Genomic DNA, 21,080 nt, shown 5'->3' on the forward strand with positions numbered 1-21,080 from the left:
TCCAAATGGACCCCATGCAGTTTTGTTGATTGACCTTGAAAATCATGGTCATTGAAGATGCCTTATTATTTATTTCAATATGGAAAACACAAAAAGAAAGTTGTGACCAATTTTTCTTAATATTATTAACACGACTTAAGAGAAATCTGTTCATTTCTTATTCACAAATTATAAACGAAATGAATAAAATAGACTTAGACATGAAATTTTGCATTGCATTTTGAAGACAAAATAGAATAAAAAAAACAGTGTTGTTCAGTGTTTGTGAAGGTTTCTAAACTCCCTGCTAGGAATCTACTGTAGGTTTAGATGCATTCGTCACAACAGGCTTTCCGTGTACTGTGCTCATGACAGACAGGTTTTCTGCAAGAACTGCAGATCGGACAAACTCTCTTATCAACCTCAATCATTGAAAATGCAAAGAATCAGTAGTTAGCCACTTTTAAACTTGCTTAACCGAAGTCGCAAATTCTGGACCCCAGTTGGAAGGATGAAGGTTAAAGGCAGTTAAGGGGTTGACTAGCAATTTGGCTTGCCCAGATTGCCAATGTCTCAGTCAGAAGGTTACCTATATGACCTCTTTTAAAGAAGCCTTCATTGCACCCTGGTGTTCAATGTGCCCTTCTTGAGCAGGATTAGAGTACATCATATTGAAACTTAGAAGGTTTTTTTTGTTTTACAAGACTTTAGACTCTGGCCACTTCAGCTTTTGGGCTGGTTTGGGCACTAATACTTTTGTTGCTCTATTTGACGATTTATCATACCCTTGAGACCATGGAGAACTTTTCATCCCGATTCTGCTCGATTTCACTGCAGCTTTCGATTTAAATCAACCATCAGATTCTGCCAGAGAGCCTCGCAGAATCGGGGACCAAAGGGGTTAGTTCTCAGGAAGCAGAGCTAGGCATTTTTCCTTCCACCGCGTTTCCACCGATGTGTGGAGCTCCCCAGGGCTCCCTTCAGTCCTCAAGACTTTTCAGCATCCTTTTGAGGCCTCTAGAGGACCTGATAAGGCCATTCAGTTTGGACTTCCACAGGTATGTGGATATCATCCAGTTTGTGTCACACTGGACAATCCTGAAAAACTGGAGGCCTTAATTATAGGCATAGGATTACCATAGTCATCTTTAAAAGGAGGTTGCAGTTAGTCCAGAACATAGCAGTGCTAGTTCAAGCAGGAGCATTATCACACCCCTCCCTCTAGAAGCTGCATTGGCTTCCAGTAGGACACAGTTTAAGGTCCACTTTATCTTAAGGAATATTTAATTCAGTGTTTTCCAACTCATTCCCTTGGATTGGGGGATGCAGCATTACTGGGTAAGAGAGTAAGAACTGTAGCTGCTCTGTCCTGTGCTCTCATGTTCTAGACTGATCTTCAGGAACGGCTTACAAAGAAATCAAGAATGATACTGGAATACCTTCCATTCCACAGGCTCTTGTAGCCAAGCCTTTGGGCCAAGGCAATAAGAGCTCTCTATTTTTTTCCAGTTAATTGTGACCATTGAGCTATACTGAAGGTTGCACGTATTTTGCTCCACTAGCTTGATTTGCTAAGTAATTCTTAATCGGGGCTGGTAGGAATGGGTTTTGTTTTTCTCCACACCTTCGATACCTCCCAATTACTCGGGAAATTTCTTTTCTTTTGAGATATTTTATCGGGGATCCAGAATGACTTCATCTGCTTATGGACGCCTATTATTCTCTAAATTTGCTTATGATCTGTAAGCATTTGAGGCTTGGATCTGGACAGCTATTATTTATACTGCAGGCCTGTTACAATATATGCAATTGTATAGGATTTCTGACTTTTGCTTTTGTTAAAGGAATTTTGTTTCAATTCATAGATTTCTGCACAGAGTTTCTGGATTATAGTTTGATTTCTATGTTATACCTTTACCTCAAGCACACTTACAGTAAGGCGTGAAATAAAGGATGGTTTTAAAATCTCGTTACTTTTCACATGCCATCTCTCACAGGCAGGATCCATGAGCTCTTAATCAAGTCCAAATGGTTTCTCTAGTGGGTGAATCAATAAATTGCATCCATTAGCAGTGTTCACAGCCCTTGGGTGGGGAGGGTGTCATGCTCATCACTCAAGGGTGACACCTAGTGGCCAGACTCAGGGACAGGGGTTGCAGGTTGTGCATGGGCTCTGGCCCAGGACGGTCACTGCAAGGACCGGACTAAGTAGCTTGGCAGGGGAGAGGACAATTAAAATATGGGAAAAAACACAAATCCACAGGCAGCAGTGAATGAAGTCTCCTGGTGCCAGATCCCAGCTCTGGGTCTAACCGAGCTGGAAGTACAGAGGAGGAGGAAGAAGAAATGGGATGAGAGTGAAATGGGTAGAGATTCAGGAGTAACCTAAGGAAATATTTCTGCACGGAAAGGAGGGTGGATGCATGGAAGCGCCTCCTGGTGGAGACTCGGACAGTATCGGAATTCAAGAGAGCATGGGATAAGCGCAGAGGATGACGATATGGATGGCAGAGCGGAGGCGCCGTGTGATTTTTTTCTGCTGTCATGTTCTGTGTTTGAAAACGACGACAGATTAAAAAATTTAAAAAAGCATCCGCTATTTATCTTGTGGAAAATCTGGCGAATATTCTATTATTCAAAGGGCACAAGTGCTCATTCAAAGGGATGCCCGCCTTTAAAAAGAGGTAGTTTTAATGTTTCACAGAAGCAATTCTTATGCAGCTGGATATTGTACAATATTACTTTCTAAATAAATTGTTTGGGTTTTTTTAAGTTAAGAAGATAAGAGGTGCCATGCCGAGTCAGATCAAATGGGGTTTCCCTAAGTCTACTTGGCTAATAGTAGTTTATGAACTTTTCCCCCAAAACTTGTCCAAACTTCTCTTAAACCAGCTACACTAGTTGTCTTGATCACATCCCTCTGGCAACAAATGCTGCAGCTTGACTGTGCATCAGGTGAAAAAACCAAAACAAAAAACCTTCTTCCAATTGTTTTAAATCTTCTACTGGCTAGTTTCATGGAGCAGCCCCTAGTGCTGGTACTATCTGAAAGGGTAAATTGTTCCTTATTGACCTGTCCCACCCAACTCACAATTTTATAAACCTTTATTCCAGAGCTTTTAGACAGCGGATCTTCTGTGCAGCAAGCAGCTGGGAAGTCATCCGGGGGTACTTTCCCAGTGCTGTGCCTATCTAGCAGTGCTCCTGAAATAAGAGGTAGTAATGAATGGAGGAGGAAGAGGCTATGGAAAGGGGGGGGGAGGGCAGAAACACGAGAGGATGGGGGTGGGAAGAAGGTGGTCACGTCACATCAGCATCAATAAAGACTTCAGCTTGGTTTCTGAAGAAGGGAGCAATGCTTTTATGTCGACCGTATGCCGGACGCTGCACTGATGCAGGAAACCACCTGATGGATGCTACAGAAGACGCAGAGGACCTCAGAAAAAAGGGACTCATGGGCTGACAAGCAGAGGCTAAATCGAAATGCTATTCCACAATATTAAAGGGCTTAATTTGTTCAATCGCTTTAAAGGTGTTCTACCGGATGATCAAACTTGAAGATATAATGAATCTGGTTGCCTGACTCCCAAATGCCAGCAAACATTAAAACCCATGATTTGGTTCAGATGCTTAACAGTCCTGTCCCAATCAGCACGGACCATTTCTTTCTAGTTTTGAAAGCGGTTTCACCTGCTCAGGCTACTGCCATGCTCCAAGTTAGTGTAAAGCAGCTGGGGCTGGCAGAGGGCGAAGCGCTCCGGGATCCAGGACCAGATGTCCCTCATCTCTTTCACGCTAACAATCTCGGACTTGAAGTTCTCCGCATGAACTGCCAGGTGCACATTCTGCCTGCGAGAGAGACAGTAGACAAAAACAGGAAGGAATATTACACCGGTAACTGGAGGGCGCACTTAGGGCTGAGAATGAACGAAGATGATCGGCATGGATCAATTGGAAGTCTTCAGAACTTCCTTTTATTATAGATGACATACAAATGAACCAATAAGATAATTGAAAGAGGCTTTCAAATTAAATCCAGCTACAGTCAACCAATTCCCATTAGGCATGGCATTTTGGAAGTAAATCCTCTTCCAGTTGCCAAAGGTTAGTGCTTTGCTCTAAACGCTTAACATAAAAGCTCAGCCCTGTTAAAAACACTCTTAGCTTGCTACTGGATTAATCATGCAATTAAAAGAAAGGCCTAGATGATCTGTTAAACTCACATCGGAAGGCTGCATGTGCTTTGATGCCTGTTCCACTGGTCATTTATTTCCCTCTTTAAACAGTGTTTAATGATCAAATCAAACCTGGCAAAAAAATGCCGACACACTGGTCCACCAGCAACTCAGCTAGCGCAGGACGGAACGGGCAGCATCTCCAGCTTCTGCGTGGCCGTGCATGAGCAAGGATCAGCGAGTGTGTCAGGAGGAGGAATTATTATACACTGGTGTCCACCGGGCCATGAGGGATCAACACTGTCGGCTGTGATTCTACCAAGACATCATGGCAAGCGCTCTCCAACGTGAGCTTAACATACCCCCCCCCCCCCCCCCCCCACTTCATTCGTCAGACTGGGGAAGACAGGCCCCAGTTTCAGAGCAGCCCCTCAGAACATTACCAGCATGGCTGCACCCAGAGAAGCAGCAGCAGTTGGACCTTTTTTTTTTTTTTTTTTTTTTAATTAAATTATAGAGTAACTTGTATTAACATTTCATGTCTTTTGCAAATCTTCCACTATTGCTATTGGGATGCTTATTTAAAAAAAAAATGTGTATCCTGATCTACCCTCCATTCTAGGCAGGTAACAAACCATGCGTGCAAAATAAAGCACCGCATTATTAAGAACTTATTTTAAACTCATCCTGTGTGTGCATGGTGTTTGTCGCAGTAAAAGAAACTCCCAACCCTCCCTATGTAAAACCATCAATGTCTAACTTAAAAAATGAAATTAATATACAGGAATGTGGTTAAAAAAAAAAACCAAAAACCCCAAACCCTCCACAGATCTATCAAGCTAAAATATAAGTGAATACAACTTTTAATTTAAAAAGTTGCTTCCTTCCCAATAGTAAGCCCACCTCTGCCCTGTGGTAGCATGGGGGTTCCCCTCCCCCCCAACAGGCTCTGGAAGGAGCTCAAATGCCACCTGCAAAGCAGCAAAAAGGTTCTCAGCAGGTGCAAAGCCCCAGAGAACAGAGGGTCACAGCACCTGTAGAACGACAGATACAGGGCCTGCCCCCTGCCTCAGCCGCAGCGCTCCATGCTAACCCCAGGGGAAACTCGAGTTCACTTCCCAAGGATGGCTGCTGCTTCTTGCGCCAATCAGGGCTGGGGACGCTCTAGGGGCAGCGTTCAAAGCTCCTGGGAGCCTTAACCGTGACACGGTGATGACCCTTAGGGGGCAGCCTCGGGACACACGGGTAGAGAGTTCAATGAGGAGTTGTGATCTGTAGACCCGGGCCGAGGGCTGGGCTAGATGGGTCGGAGTAAGCGTGCTAAATATGGGAAAACCCGGCGGGTAGTTGTAAATAAAGGCTCAAGGGGCCGTAGCATGAGAGAAGCCACTTCTAGTTGGGTTGGAAGCTTAAAGGAGCAGGACGACCCCGACAGGCCAAAACCTTCTTCCCTCTACCAACCAACCCCTACCTTAGATAAACCTATAGGTTATAAAGGGTCATTTGGGGGATGGGCTTTTTACAACTGGGTATAAAGAGAACATAACACCACATATCAAAATGTGCCTCCCCGTACAGATGTGGTGTACACCTCTGTTCATTGACGGCGAATGTTTTCTTGAAAAAGATCAGTTTTAGAAGGACCGATTGGTGTCCTAAGAGACTAACTTATGTTTTATTGCTTACATAAACAGATGGGAAATCAGTGTTTTTCCCCCCCTAATATCATAGACTGCATGAGACAAGTTAGCCTGGTCTGTAAAATATCCCTGGAACCCCAAGGAGGTAACTGTTTTATAAGGGGGGGAGGACGGGGAACGTTAGAAATTTCAAAAGGTTACAAATTAAAAATAAAAAAAATTGTCAAAACTAGCCAAGTATATTTACTGGATATTACTGGTTGTATCTGTGCTAGCCATTCCTAAGCTGCTAATTCCCTCGGTATTGCTATTTAATTAGTAACTGCTGAACATTGTATATGCTGCGGGAGGTGAAAGGGGGTGGGTGCGTGCGTGTGAGGCGTGGCATTTCCGAAGGGACCTACCTCTGCCAGGCACGTACCAGAGGCAATGGAATGGGATGAATGGCACAGCCACCAGCATTACTGCTACTGTCCCAGCACAGGCAAGGACCGGGACATGCATTCTGCAGCCAAGCATGGGATGAGGCCACAGGGAAGCAGGCAAAATGCAAAAACAGCTACTTAAATCCTTCCAAACCTACCTTTTGGGAGAAGAAGATGCCCTGAAAACAGGAAGGAAGTGGAAGACATGGAATTGACAGAAGACCAGCGCAAAGGAGAGAATAAAAAACAAGAGAGAAGGAAAGGATATCAGTGATTTCCTACATCTCCAGATAAAGTGCAGACAGGCAGACATGCACAAGGTGAGCTCTGATCCAAGGTCTCTCTCTGCAGCACCCTCCCTATTGAGCTTCTTTCCTCTCTTGTGGCGGTTTCCTGGATTCTTTTAGGGCTACAGGAAGAGGGTGGGGTTTGAAGAGAAGCCCTGACAAAGTGTCAAATAGCAAACAAAATCCTTACCCAAGGAAATGAGAGTATACTTTGCAAAACAACTCCGAGAAAGGATGGCCTTCTCAACCCCCGTGAGCCTCGGAGACCCCCTTAACATTAATCTGCGCAGAGCAGGTGGGATAAGGAGAGAAGGTGTACACACATGAGCATCAGGCAAGGAAGGTCCACTCGTAGAAACATCCAGGGCCTGAGTCACCAAGACAGAAAATGGGGGGGGGGGAAGCGTCTTAGCGAAGCAGGGCCTAAGTCTGCTTTATCGCCAAGCCCAAGCCACACCCACATTACCAAGTGTGTGGTACAGCAGCCCCTGCAGAGGTAGGGAAGCACTGAAATCCCCGCCAGTCTCGTCCAAATGGACCGGCTCCCTCTCCACATGAGCGCAGGAGAAGGGAACCGCTGGCATGCAGGCAGACAGCTCGGTCACTTATTTTGGCTGTGGAACGTGGCTGCCGGAGCTCCTCCACCGCATGCTCTCGCCATCTCACTCAGAGGCTGGGAGGAATCAAAGGAGGCAACTCAAAAAGGGGGGGGGGGGGGGGGGGGGAGAGGGGGAGGAGGTGCTGTGTGCAATAACAGGCCGATGCAATATCCATGCAGGGAAGTGGGCACTCTGGATTGAGTGCCCATCCACCTCTCCCGGGCGTGCGATGCGGTAGGCTAATGAGACGACGCAGGAAATTGTGCGCCCCCAGCACCTCCTTCGCATCGGGCACCCAGGAGAACTGAGCATCTGTTTTTCTAATCTCGCCGCCGTCTAGACTCCCCCCCCCCCCCCATGTTGCTGCTTTCTGTGTTTCCTCCAACTTAATAAAATCGCCACAATATTAAGTCGGAGGAACCAGAGAAAAGGCAGTACTTTCTGCTTTTCTGTTCAACTTTTGGGGGATCCTCAAGACCTAACACCAGCTCCAGGGCTGGCATTCATTTTTGAGGGTTAAAATGTGTGCATTGGGCGCACGGTTAATTTATTTAGTTTACATTGAGGGTACTAGCTAATAGCCTCATCAATAAGGCATTTACATTTTTTGAGCACCAGAATGAAGAGCAGGTGCCCACGAGACTGCTCCTGCCCACCCCAGAACCCGCCTATCACCTCCCAGGACCGCAGGGGCAGAACCGGTGGCACTTGCGCCGGCTGGTGCGCACACGGGTGTGCCCGAAGTGGAGCCTGCTGATGCTTTTCTACCTTGCTACTCTACTCTAACACAAGGGGGGAGGGGGGGGGGGAATGGAGGAGAAATCCCTCACCATTGGAAAAATAAGCCAAGGATTACATGTAAACCTCAGGAGAGCCACCAAAAACAAAACGACCAGTAACCTAATCCACCCCACGAGGAACAATAACTCCTCAGCAGCTCACTCTACCTAATGTTCATACTGCTTCTGCTGAACGCACAGTCTTTTTAAAAAAATAAATCCCTCTCATAAATGATTTACTTGAAGACATAAACCCCACCATTTTCTGCATTGCCGAAACCTGGCTGAATAAAGACAACACACTCTTAAATCAAATTGTACAGTCCAAATATATGTCTTTCACTTCCCTCATCTGAAACGGAAAGGTGGGGGATTGCTAATTATTAGTAAAAAAAAAAACGGCTCAAACATTTCATACAAAATAGAAATTAACCCTCCCTATGAAGTGGCAATACTTAAATCTCAACAAATAAACATTGGAATGGTCTACTGGCCCCCCGGAACACTTCAAAAAGACTGCTCACCACTAATTGAAGTATTCACTTGAGTGTTTCCTTCACCTGAGTCCACCCTCGTAGTAGGTGTCTAATCTACATGTTGATAGAGCAACCAAATCAACTGCCTGTGAAACCTTCTTAGAAACGATGGAAGCAATGGGATGGCCACAATTCGTAACCAAATCCACACAAAGCAGGTCACATTCTAGATCTCATAATTGCCAATCATAACTGTATGCTAAATACCTCTCACATTATACTTGCCTTGGTCTGATCACCAACTACTAAAAGCAGACATAACCTTCCTCAACCAAACTAAACAAAAACACAAACAATAACCATTCATCTTCTGGAAAAAGATGAAGCCAGATCTACTTGCCGAATCATTCAAAAAAAAAAAAAAAAAAAAAAAAAAAAAAAAGCTTAATGATTTTAACCATGTCAATGCCTCCGCTTCATTTGAAGCATGGGATATCATGGTTAAATATATAGCCAATGAACTAGGCCCAATACAAACAAAAACAAACCAACTTGATCACCACACTTCTAAGCAAAAAGAAACCATGGTACAATGAGGAATTAAGACACTCTAAACAAATCACTGAGAAAATCCAAGAAACACTGACGGAAAAACCCAATTTCAGAATCACTTGGAAAATACAGGACTACAGAATCAAAGCAGCAAAAAAAGAATGCTATGCCAAACAGATTCATATGATAGTTTTTAACTCTAAATTACTCAATGTCGTTAAAAACCTAATCAAGGATCCATCTTCCTCTATCTCAAGCAACAACCACTCAAAGAATGCCTAAACGAATATGCCAACCATTTGGTACAAAAATAGCTAGAATAAAATCTCAATTCTCTACCTGCTCAACCATAGAAGATAAAGAAAAATACGAACCAGCAAATGGACCGCTTTCGACTGAGTATCTAACTAACAAATCACTCGAATCATCATTAAATAAAACCTGAAGTCACCCACTTGACCCCATTCTAGCTAACTCCTTTAAACTAATAAACAGCACAATCACATCCTTAAAATCAATCACTCTCGGAAGGCGTAGTCCCTGAAATGGCAAAAACAAGCAGTGATAAAACCTATTCTAAAAAATACTAGCTGTTCTGACAGTTGGGAAAATTATAGACCAATATCCAACCTGCCTTTTCTCTCAAATTCTCAAGAAAGCAGTACTATCACAACTAGAAGACTATCTAGATGACCAGCACATTCTACATCCAAACCAATTTGGGTTCAGAAAAAAACCCCATCTCTACATGTATCCTTAACAGACCCCATATTACGGGGATTTAACAATTATGAATCCCATTTCCTGGTACTACTTTATTTATTTATTTTTAATTTTTATATACCGGAATTCCTGTATACAATACAAATCAATCCGGTTTACATGAAACGATAAGTTGCCCTGGTCTGGGGGGTCAGACCGGGGCTTTTTACAAGGAACATTGAACAGTAACAATAAACCATAAAACGTTTTCGTATTTTAAAAACAATTAGCGGGTTAAACTTTTTACAAGGAGCATTGAAGAGTGACAATAAACCATTAAATGTTTTCGTATTTTAAAGACAATTAGCGGGTTAAACATTGCAAATTAACTGGTGAACAAAGATATTCCAAGTTCTGTGATTTGACTAGGTTAAACCATGAGCATAATAATTGCAGGATGATAGCAATAAACTAAATACTATTTCTCTTGGGAGTACAAAGGAATAATAATAAATATACAAATATATAGTATAGGTAATAATAATAATATTAGGTAATATTAATATTAATAATATTACCTAATAATATTAGGTAATACTTGACCTAATAGCAACTTTTGACACAGTTGACTATACCCTGCTATGCCAGCAGTTGAGAAAAATCAGAATTGATGGCAATGTAATGAAGTGGTTTTCCTCATTCCTGTCAAAAAGGTTATTCCAAGTCAGACTGGGCAACCACTTGTCCGAACCTTCCCAGGGTTCAGCTCTCTCGGCAACTATTCAACATCTATATGCTTCCTCTATGTAAACTTCTAACCGATCTAAGAATCACCTACCTAAAAGCCGGAGACATTCAATTCTATATTCCATGCACTAAATCTATTGAAAATGCAAAATTAACTCTAGCAACACATGAAGGCTATACAACAAACTATCCAAACTTAAAACTCTAAACATTATTAAAACTGAAAACATTCTATTGAGAAGAAATCTACCTACAGGGACTCCTCAAACATTTGACATGGGTAACTTCAGCATTAAATCCTCTGACCAAGTACGGGACTTAGATATAAAGACTGATGAAAACGCACGTAAATAAATTAATCAAATCAGGATATGCCAAACTGTGCTTACCACATAGAATGAAACCATTGCTGACTCATGCAGACTTTCGCACAGTCCTGCAGACCCTCATCTCCTCAGACTCAGACTACTGTAACTCATTTCTACATGGAGTTCCCAATTGTCTTCTAAAAAAAAAAACCTACAACTATTACAAAATGCTGCAGCTAGACTAACTGGTTCAAGGAAATTTGATCACATATCACTGATAGCTCTGTTCAAGACTGCATCAACTACAAAGTCCTAACATTAATACACTCCACCATCCATTCTAACAACTCTGGTTTGGTTGATGTAGCTCTACAATCATATAGCCAGAGAGATCATTAAGATCTCAAAATAAAAGGACTACTAGTTGTGCCATCATTACAGAATACTCACCTAACAAAAATAAGAGACCACACGTTCTCAATAGCTGGCCCAATGCTATGGAACTCTCTACCCAAGTATCTAAGGCTGACCCCAGAAACAAAAGAATTCAAACATGACCTAAAAACATAGTTATTACAAAATGCATAACACCTGAACACAGAGTATGCACCCTCAAGGACAATGTCATTAAGAACCTATCCTCTGATCTAAATACCTTTTCCCCAAGTACATGTGTATGATGTTTGACCTCATTAAATCAATGTATGTCATGTTGTAAAGTGCTGTGGTCTTTATTTGGAATGACAGTATATAAAATGGCTAAATAAATAAATATTAGCTATGCGCTGGTTTGGATGCATGTTTTGGACGTGCTGATCCCCTTATCGCATCAGAGGTTATGGATGCGTGTTCAAAACACGTGTCCAGCCGCGGTTAATCTGTACCTAGCCTGAGCACACTGTATTGCATCGGCCTGTAAGTGCATTGCACAAAGTGGGGCCAGCTATCCATGTCCTGCATGCTGCCCCTTTAATTCCCAAACTCCAGGGCTCCTATTGCAACTAGGAAGGAAAAGCAGGTGTAGAATATGCATATTCTCAGAAAAAAGAGCTTCTGCGTGTTGAAGAGCCATTGTTAATGTCCCTCTGCTATGGGATGCTGAGAACTCAAGTCTAGGTGCAGGTCTGGATCTGAACATCAGACAGACAGAGTTGACTTTTCTGTGACACTCCTGATCAGGAATGATGGCACTAAGGCCAGTGCTTCTATTAGGCAAACTAGGTGTCACCCAGAGTGCCAAAATTTGGAGGGCAGCAAAGTCCCAGAGGGAACAAGGCCCAGAGGGGTAATGTGCCAGAACCAAATACCAAAGAAGGGTGCGCTAGGCCGGAGCCACTGCGCTATGCTGGGGCTGCTGCTAATATGTAAATTGGGAACGGAGAGGGTACATGACCAAAAGGCTCACCTATGGTACACTGGCCCCAGATAGCACATCGGTTAGGAAACAAAAAAAAAAAAACACTGCTCTACGCTGCTGTCTCTGCCCTCCATGAAACAAATAGCTTTGTGAACATTGACTCTGTGAAGGCAGTCAATCACTATCACCCAAAGGAACAACAGAAGTTATTTGACATGGAGAGGAGGACAATTTAGGAGATATTCAAAACAGAACAGCAAAATGCAGAAAAAACAAGAAGAAATCAAAAGTAGCTCAAATAGAGGAAAAAAATAAAGTATACTTTGTTGAGATATTCTCTCTCGAAAGCTTATCCTTGTACAAGTTGGCACCATCACGGCAGGTGAAGATCCTGTTTAATAAATACTGTAAAATATGCACAGAAAAGACAAGACAAACATCGGGTAATCTCACAAAAAGCACTGGGAGATTTCGGGTGTGTAGCATTCTAACCTGAAATTGGATCCTTGTACATTTTGATACCTTTCATTGGTCCAATGTGAGATGCAGGCTAGGCACAAACGTGGCACCGTGCTACCAGCAGCCTCCCCTTGGTCAGACTGTAACCAGTGCATGCTGGTCGGCAGAGGGGAGGGAAAGGGAAAAGGGGCTGGCTGGAACGCTGGTGGAGGGGGAGGGGGGGGGGGTTCACCATTTTCTCACTCGGCCATCCTACCTTTGTAATGTGTTGTACAAGGTGATGTCTTAGAAATTAGTTTACAGCTTAAGGAAGCAGTGGGGAAGGGGGTGTAATACTTAAGTCAAGGGATGTATGTAAGGGGTGCCAGTTTAAAAGGAGCAGCTTGACTGGAAAGCTGCTACCCTGGGGAAAGGCAGGCCCCCCCTCCCCCCCCTCTCCTGAAAAGCAGAACGAGCAGCTGCTGGGGGTCCTGCCATTTCCAATCTGCCCAGCTAACAATGGGCAGAGTCCTGGAAAAAGCGACATGGTGCAAGTTGGATATAGTTGTGCCGGGGTAGGGCAGGGGCCCAGATGGCGGCCTAGCTGGTCCCTTAGCAGCAGAGCCTGGAGACCGTCCAGCTGATCCAACTGCAGGCATGCGTCACTGGAAACCACGTGGACGTGGGGGCTGGGGAGGCTGTATGACTCTGATATGCACAATATGAGTCATTGTTAAATTGCTCAATAAATGCAGCCCGGGTTTTTCCCACAAAAAACTCTGATCCTGGCTAGGTTTGTTTTTTTTTTTTTGTTTCTGGTATGGAGGTTATCAGAAGAGGGAATCTGCCAGGAACGTTGTTACTGCCTACATCAGGTTACTCCAAATGCGTCATCGTGTAGGAGCTTTCAAGATCAGAGGTCCCCTTTTTCAGATAGGCAGGACAACAAAATGCAATTATGGTTAGGAACGCAGGCTGCTTCAATTTTATCTGCTGCTTGGAAGAAAGGCTTCCATTTCCGCACAGATTCCTGACCCATGTAAAGAGCATATCAATCAGTATTCAGCCTATGGCCTTGTTTTATATGCTGAAAATAAGATATTGCAGTTAGCCTGGAGAACACTCAAAACTAGTTTCATATGCTCGGGAGGTTAAAAATCAGACTCTTTGAATTATCAAGAACTGCATATATACATAAGCCTTTTGTTTCCAGCATTTATCTTTGGAACTCTTAGTGTAACAACTTTAAAGCCATTACATAAAGCAGTTTTGGATACCTTTATGTTTCTGCTGAAGACCTACAAGTAGCCCGCATAAGCACGAGATTGACATGACAGCAATAGCCTTACCTCTTCTGTTTTACGGTGATGCCTTTCTGCTGAAGGGCCTTCTCATTGGCCAGCTGTAGAAGCTGGATCTCCTTCCGAGAGAGCAGACGAATGGCAAATGCTTTCTCCAGCAGCTTTTCTGGGGTCACCGACTTGGCAATGTCCCTTACAAATGCCTGAATATCCCGCTTCACATTGTCCGACTCCAAGGGCTGCCTGGCTCTCACCTTGTGGAAGAATTTGAGGAGGGCGAGCGCGACTCGGTACAGCACCTTGTAGCCCTCCACCAGGAATACATCGAACACCCGAGCTATGTAAGTCAGGGGCAGCTCGCCGAAAAGCCATCGCTGCCAGTCTGAGTACACTTCCAATACATCCTCCGACACAGCCACCAAGAGCTTGTGTGCACCCTGGCAGTACTTATTTACCAAGTCGCCAAAGGTCATGCATGAGGATTCAAAAGCCAGGAAAGTCTGATCAATCAGCCGCTTGCTTTGGTCATTGCAGGCAAGGATGCGACAAACCTTCTCAAAGCACTCTGCCTCATCAGGACTGTAGTGGAGGAGGAATGCCACCACAGAGGGCAAGGCGGGGCAGAAGGATATGTCAGGAAATTGATTTGCAATGCACAGGAGAATCTTTCTGACTGACACAATGCCCTCTGCATTCAGGCAGTAACTGGGGTTGGCCTGTCATCCACAAACTCAGGAAGTGGAATGGCACCAACAGCATGCTTGCTGACTATCTTCCCTACAATGTCCTGGTAGACGTTGGCATCAGGTGTGACTGTACGACATGGGATGTCCTTAATCAGCTTCTGGTAAACTTTGGCCCTCAAAGTGTGGCTTTTGGCCCAGTAACCCTGGCGAGCCAGCTGCTTTAACTCGTTGAATTCAGAACAGGATAATTCCTTATGGCTGCTATTGAGGACGGCACTGTCCATTTTATCCCAGTCCACGAAACGGCCATATTCTGTGTCATCCATGGCTGTGAACGTGGTTTACCACGGTTCAGAAAAAAAGATAAATATAGATATCCGTCTGGTTTTTATGAGGGTGTCATTTTTTTTCCTGGAAAAAAAAACCAAACATGTGTAAGGCATAAAACATGTCTTTAGCTCTTTATCAGCTACTATCTTTAAGCCTCTCTTCCCAGTCAGTTGCCTCAGTGACAAAACAAGTGGAAAGCAAATCTTGCCAGAGACCAAACTACCTCAGCACCACTCTTCAGTCACAAGTCACTTTAGTGGCAGCTTCATAACCTCCCTCCCTGGAACAGAGACAAAAGAATATCACCTCTACGACACCCCCTCCCCTGTGTTTTGGGAGACTAAAACCCAAGCTTCCTGGGCCTGGTGAAACAGCCCAGCCAGGTACGCTCATAAAGGGCAGACTTCTTTAAATGCACTGCAACCATTTGCTTTCTTCAGATAGAGAATTCTATTTGATTTTGCAGTTTTCGACCAACCACAAAATGAGAATTTATTATATTTTACAGTATTATAGAGCAAGTTTTATTTACCTATGAGATTCTCCATAGCAGGCCATAATGAGTGGGGGGACCCGGCTCTCAGAGCTCAGTAAAAGGTTTTACTGAGCATGTGTGAGAATTCCCATGCATGCACACTCTCTCATGAGCCTAAGCCTTTTCCAGAGCTCAAGCTCTAGCAAGGTAGTTGTCAAGATCCTACATCCACATTACAACCTATAAAAGTGAGGCTGCTAATGCTATTGTTTGCTCCCTTTTTCAGTGATGAATCAAGAGCCATGAATTGATGACAGATTATCTTCTTGAAGGAATGAATGATTGACCATGTTTCGTGGAAATCTCTCTGCTTCAGGGGAAGCATGTCAGATATGTATATTGCACTGAAATAAAAAAAAATACGAAAAATGCTCAAGTGTACATATGGCTTAGATACTTTTTTGCACTGATCTCCTGGATATGAAATTACTTAATTATTAATTGATTCACAATGGCCATAAATTAGTATTTGTTTCTTTGGACATTTAATATTTATTAATACTATCCACTGCAGGAGACACTTTTAAACATAGAAACATAGAAATAATGGCAGAAAAGGACCAAATAGTCCATCCAGTAGGCCCATCAAGTTTATAGTAGCATCTGCTGCGCCATGCAAGTTACCCCCACGCTTATCAGTTTCCTAGACAGTCAACTCCGTTACCTCTTACTGTTGAAGCAGAGAACAATATTGGAGTTGCATCAAAAGTATCAGGCTTATTGATGAAGGCTATTACCAGCCAAATCAGCAAGTTACCCCCATAATTATTTCCCTAGACCGTAAACATCTGGATCCTTGTTGGTTGCTGTGTGAATCCAATTCCCTTTTTCTCCTACCATTGAAGCAGAAAGCAATGATGGAGTTGCATGAACAGTATGAAGGCGTATTGGTTAAGGGTAGTAACCGCAGCACCAGCAAGTTACCCCATGCACTCTTTTCTTCATTTCAATCCTCTAGCCTTTAGGGATCCACAGTGTTTATCCCATGCCCCTTTGAAATCTCACTATTTTTGTCTTCACCATGTCACCAGAAGGGTATTCCAGGCATTCACCACCCTCTCCATGAAATATTTCCTGACTGATTCTGAGTCATCCTCCCTGGAGTTTCATTTTGTGATCCCTAGTTCTACAGATTTCTTTCCAATGGAAAAGGTTTGTTGATTGTGCATCATTAAAACCTTTCAGGTATCTGAAGGTCTGTATCATATCTCCCCTGCACTTCCTCTCTTCCAGGGTATACATATTTAGGTACTTTAACCTCTCCTCATAAGTCATTTGAGGGAGACCCCCCACCATTTTGGACACTTCTCTGGACCACCTCCATCCTGTCTCTATCCTTTTTGAGAGAAGAGTCTCCAGAACTGAACACAGTACTCCAGGTGCAGCCTCACTAAGAACCTGTACAAGGGGATTGTCACCTCCTTTTTCTTACTGGTTATTCCTCTATGCAGCCCAGCATTCTTCTGGCCTTAGCTATCGCCTTGTTACATTGCTTCACTGTCTTCAGATCATTAGATACTATCACCCCAAGGTCCCTCTCTTGGCCCATGCACAACAGCCTTTCACCCCCCCCCCCCCACCTCCCCTTATAGCTCTTTTGGATTACTGCACCCCAGATGCACGACTCTGCACTTTTTGGAACCGAATCCCAGCTGCTATATTTGCGACCACTGTTCAAGCTTCTTTAAATCATGTTTCAATCTCTCTACTTCAGATCTTAGTATCATCCGCAAACAGACAAACTTTACTTCTATCTTATTCCTTCCACAAAGTTGCTCACAAAGATACTGAACAGAACCAATCCCAACACATATCCTTGTGGCATTCCACTTAACACTGTTCTCTCTTCTCAGTAGGTTCCATTTACCATTACACTGTTGAAGAGAGAACAATATTGGAGTTGCATCAAAAGTATCAGGCTTATTGATGAAAGCTATTACCAGCTGAATCAGCAAGTTACCCCCATAATTGTTTCCTTACACCGTAAACGTCTGGGTCCTTGTTAGTTGCTGTGTGAATCCAATTCCCTTTTTCTCCTACCGTTGAAGCAGAAAGCAATAATGGAGTTACATGAACAGTATGAAGGCGTATTGGTTAAGGTAGTAACCGTGGCACCGCTGTCTGTCAACCAGTTTGTAATCTATGCCACCACCTTGGTGCTCATTCCCAAGCTTCCTCATTTTATTTACAAGCCTCCTATGTGGGGCCATATCAAAAGCTTTGATAAAAATCCAAGTCAATGACATTGAGCGCTCTCTTGATCCAATTCTTTAGTCACTAAATATAAAACACAAAAAAACCCAAAAAAAAAAAACCCAATCAGGATTTGTCTGATAGTACCTTCTCCTGGTAAATCCATGCTACCTTGGGTTCAGCAATCCTCCTGACTGTAGATAGCTCACTATCCTCTCCTTCAGCAGAGCCTCTATTAAATTTTCCTACCACCAAGGTAAGGCTAACCAGCCTATAGTTTTTAGCCTCCTCTTGTGAAATGGGACCACCACCGCTCTTCTCCATTCCTAGTTCCAAGGATCTATTGAATAGGTCATGCAGTGGACCCGCCAGCAAATCTCTGAGCTCCCTCAGTATCCTGGGATGAACCTCATCTGGCCCCATGGCCTTGCCCACTTTCCGTTTTCCTAGCTCTTCCCATACATTCTCTTCTGTAAACAGAATTTCATTTACCCCCCGTCTCCATCTTCGGTCTTGTCAATCAGCAACAGTCCTTCTCCAGGGTCTTCTTTAATGAACACCAAACTGAAGTATTTGTTTAATATTTCTGCCATTTCCTCATCTCTCTCCACACAGTGCTCCTTATCACTTTCCAGTTTCATTACATCACTTCAGGCTTCCCTTCTTTCTCTGATATATCTGAAAAATGTTTTATCTCCTCTTTACTTTTCACAATTCTTTCTGCTTGACCTTTTTGCTTTCCCAATTTGTCTACTTCAGTTTTAACAGATTCTTGTGGGTTTTTTTGGATCCTTTATACTTCTTGAATGCTGTTCTTTTTGCCTTAAATTTTCTGCCACCTCTTTTGAGAACCAGATTGGTTTCTTTTAGGTGGTCTTTACTTTCCTAACAGATTTGTTGCCTTTGTAATAGCTCATTTTAATTTGGCCCGCTGTTGTTCCACCTCACCCATTTTCTACCAGTCTTCCAGCTCTTCCTCCAGGTACATCCCATTTTGAAAAAGTCCATATTTGTGAAATTCAGAACTCGGGTCTTTGTAGGACTTCTCTGTATCCTATTCATGACATCAAGCCATACCCATCTGATGATCATTAGTGCTCAGGTGAGCCCCTACCCGAACATCAGAGACATTATCCCCATTAGTAAGCACTAGATTGGAGGATCACACCCTCCCTCGTGGTACGCAGATCTCTCATGCATTTTCATTGTAGATATCCTGAAAACCAGATGTGTTTGTAGCACTTAAAGAGTAGGCAACTCTCATGCTCAAGGGCCACAAACAGGTCTAGTTTTCAGGATGTGTATCCATTCTGATGCATAGATTCTTTAAGAACCTCCAAATGAGGATGTAACAAATCCTGATGTGTCTTTCGGTGGCCTGAAAACTTGAGACGAGGACAGGAGTTGCCTATCCCCGTTTTAGGTCAAATTTTCAGGCCACCAGAAGACATATCAGGATTTGCTACATCCTCATTTGGGGGTCCTTAAAGAATCTATGCATCAGAATGAATGCATATGCTGAAAACCAGACTTACTTGTGGCTCCTGTAGACCAAAATTGCCTTCCCCTACTTTAGATCAAGATTTCAGGCCATCAGAAGATTATGATGTCAGGAGTCTGTTACATCCTTGTTTGCAGATCCTTAAGGAGTCTGTGCACTGGAATGGATACAAAGTCTGTTGGAGGTTGAAGAAACCAAAGTAGTACAAGGATATCTGCTCTCGGGTCTTGTTTCTGACACAGAGAGCGTCTTTGCCAGCTTATCCAAGAAACACAAGTAGCTGACTTCAAGATGAAAGGCACGCCGAGCCAAGTCTGGTAGGGTATATGAAGGAATTCCTTCTCCTCCAACCATTGGAGTATGCTGAGCCATGATCCTGATGATGACAGTGACTGAGGAAGGGGAAACATCTAGCAGGAACTCAGAATAAACTGAGCCACTTTTTCTTCATCATGAAGGTACTCCTGTGGTGGAGATCAATCTACCACTTTGGAAGAGTGGGGTGGACTCACTTCCATTGCTGGAAGCCACTGGGGTGAAGCATGCAACACTGAAGGTTTTTGAGTAGCCCTACTATGTGGGAAAATTTCCTTTATCTTGGACAGGAAAAGCTCTAAACTTCCTCTATGGTTTTCACAACTTAAGAAGGCAAAGAAATTCTTCACCAGCTCAGACAGCTTGGCTACCACAGGCTGAAGGACCCTCTGCACAGGAGAAGACACATCCTCTTCAGAAACCCAGATTGGTGCAACCTCATTAAGGGTTGCTGATACCTGTGGCACTGAGCAGGAACTTGGGGCCACATGGCAGCTACAATTACGTAGATACCTCTCATTTGCCAGCACCAGACCTGTTTGGAGACGCTTGTGAAATGTCCTTCCGTGGAATTGCATGTTTATGCAAACAAGTGCTTTCCTCTGACTAGAGCACAGTCTTGGGGGGCACTCCACATTGAAGAGACGGTCAGCAGCCTGTCTAAGCCAGATCTGGGCATATCAGATGTCTCTGTGCCACGGGGGATCTTCTGCACCATGGGTAACTGCATCTGTGCCAAGAAGGCAAGCTCCCGCCTCAGAATCAAGGACAAAACTTTACTGAGCTCCAAGATCTAGGTCTGACATGGCTCTGGATGATGGCATCCATGCCTGTCAACTTATTCTAAAGAGAAACGCCTATGAAAATATCCTTTGGAGGGTTGGGTCGGTGGCTTGGCTGGCCCATGTGGAAAGTCCCCGGTTTGATACCAGAGTCGAGTTTTCCACTCCCTGGGTTGACTGGGTCTGAGGATACTGCAGAGGCAGCGTTCATGGCCCCTGTGGAAGAAGAGTTGTGGCCTGATTTAAGAGCCCAGGATTGCATGTTCAGGAAGCAGCGCTGGTTCATAGGCCCCAGCCCAGCACTGACCAGACTTGGCACTTTGGAGGGATATAAAATAGGGGCAAAATGCCTGGGTGGCTGCAAATGAAGAGTCACGAGGCCAGATCCCAGCCCTGGTTCCAAATGAGCTGGAGAAAACTGCCCAGTTCAAAAAAAAAAAAATTCTTCACTCACATTTCTAGTCCACCCCCCTCAAAGGCTCAAAGCAGGAGTATATAACAAAATATGAATTTGGCAGACATCACAACAAACCAAATATGAACAATTATAACAAATATATATAAACTCTAATCACCGCATCTTTACAGATTAGCCAATAGAGTTATTAAGCATCATGAAATACAAATTTTGCTTAGAGATAATACAATTTTGCTGCCTTCTGCATGTACCAGAGTTGAATCACTATGAACAATGAATTTTTAGGACAAAATACTCCCCCCCCTTTGTGGGTATTGAGGTCCATATTCAAAAGTCTTTGTCCAGGTAAGTTGGGAGTTAGCAGGACAAACCATGTTTTGTTTTTAAAAGTTTCCTCTGCTGAATGCCTCTAACAGAGTATATTCAGAGGCGTTCCAGGGCAGTGTTCAGTTAGCTGGATCATTCTGATTTTCAGTCTTACCTGGTTAACTTAGCCATATAACTTTACGACTGCTCTCAGGCAGTCCTAAAATTAGCAGGTTAAGCTTATTTGGC

The 21,080-nt window shown here is 43.6% G+C and overlaps 1 protein-coding gene across 1 annotated transcript in view; it reads right to left on the reverse strand.

Moving 5' to 3' along the window:
* The window catches only part of TBC1D24 (TBC1 domain family member 24), a 79,432-nt gene that overhangs the window by 24,425 nt on the left and 33,927 nt on the right, over positions 1-21,080 (reverse strand). Inside the window, 4 exon segments of the mRNA XM_029576860.1 lie at positions 3,670-3,828; positions 6,378-6,398; positions 13,814-14,477; positions 14,480-14,862. Of these exon segments, the coding sequence (XP_029432720.1) occupies positions 3,670-3,828; positions 6,378-6,398; positions 13,814-14,477; positions 14,480-14,777 (1,142 nt within the window). The 5' untranslated portion in view covers positions 14,778-14,862.

Source organism: Rhinatrema bivittatum, chromosome 14, assembly GCF_901001135.1.
Source record: "Rhinatrema bivittatum chromosome 14, aRhiBiv1.1, whole genome shotgun sequence".
Taxonomy (NCBI): domain Eukaryota; kingdom Metazoa; phylum Chordata; class Amphibia; order Gymnophiona; family Rhinatrematidae; genus Rhinatrema; species Rhinatrema bivittatum.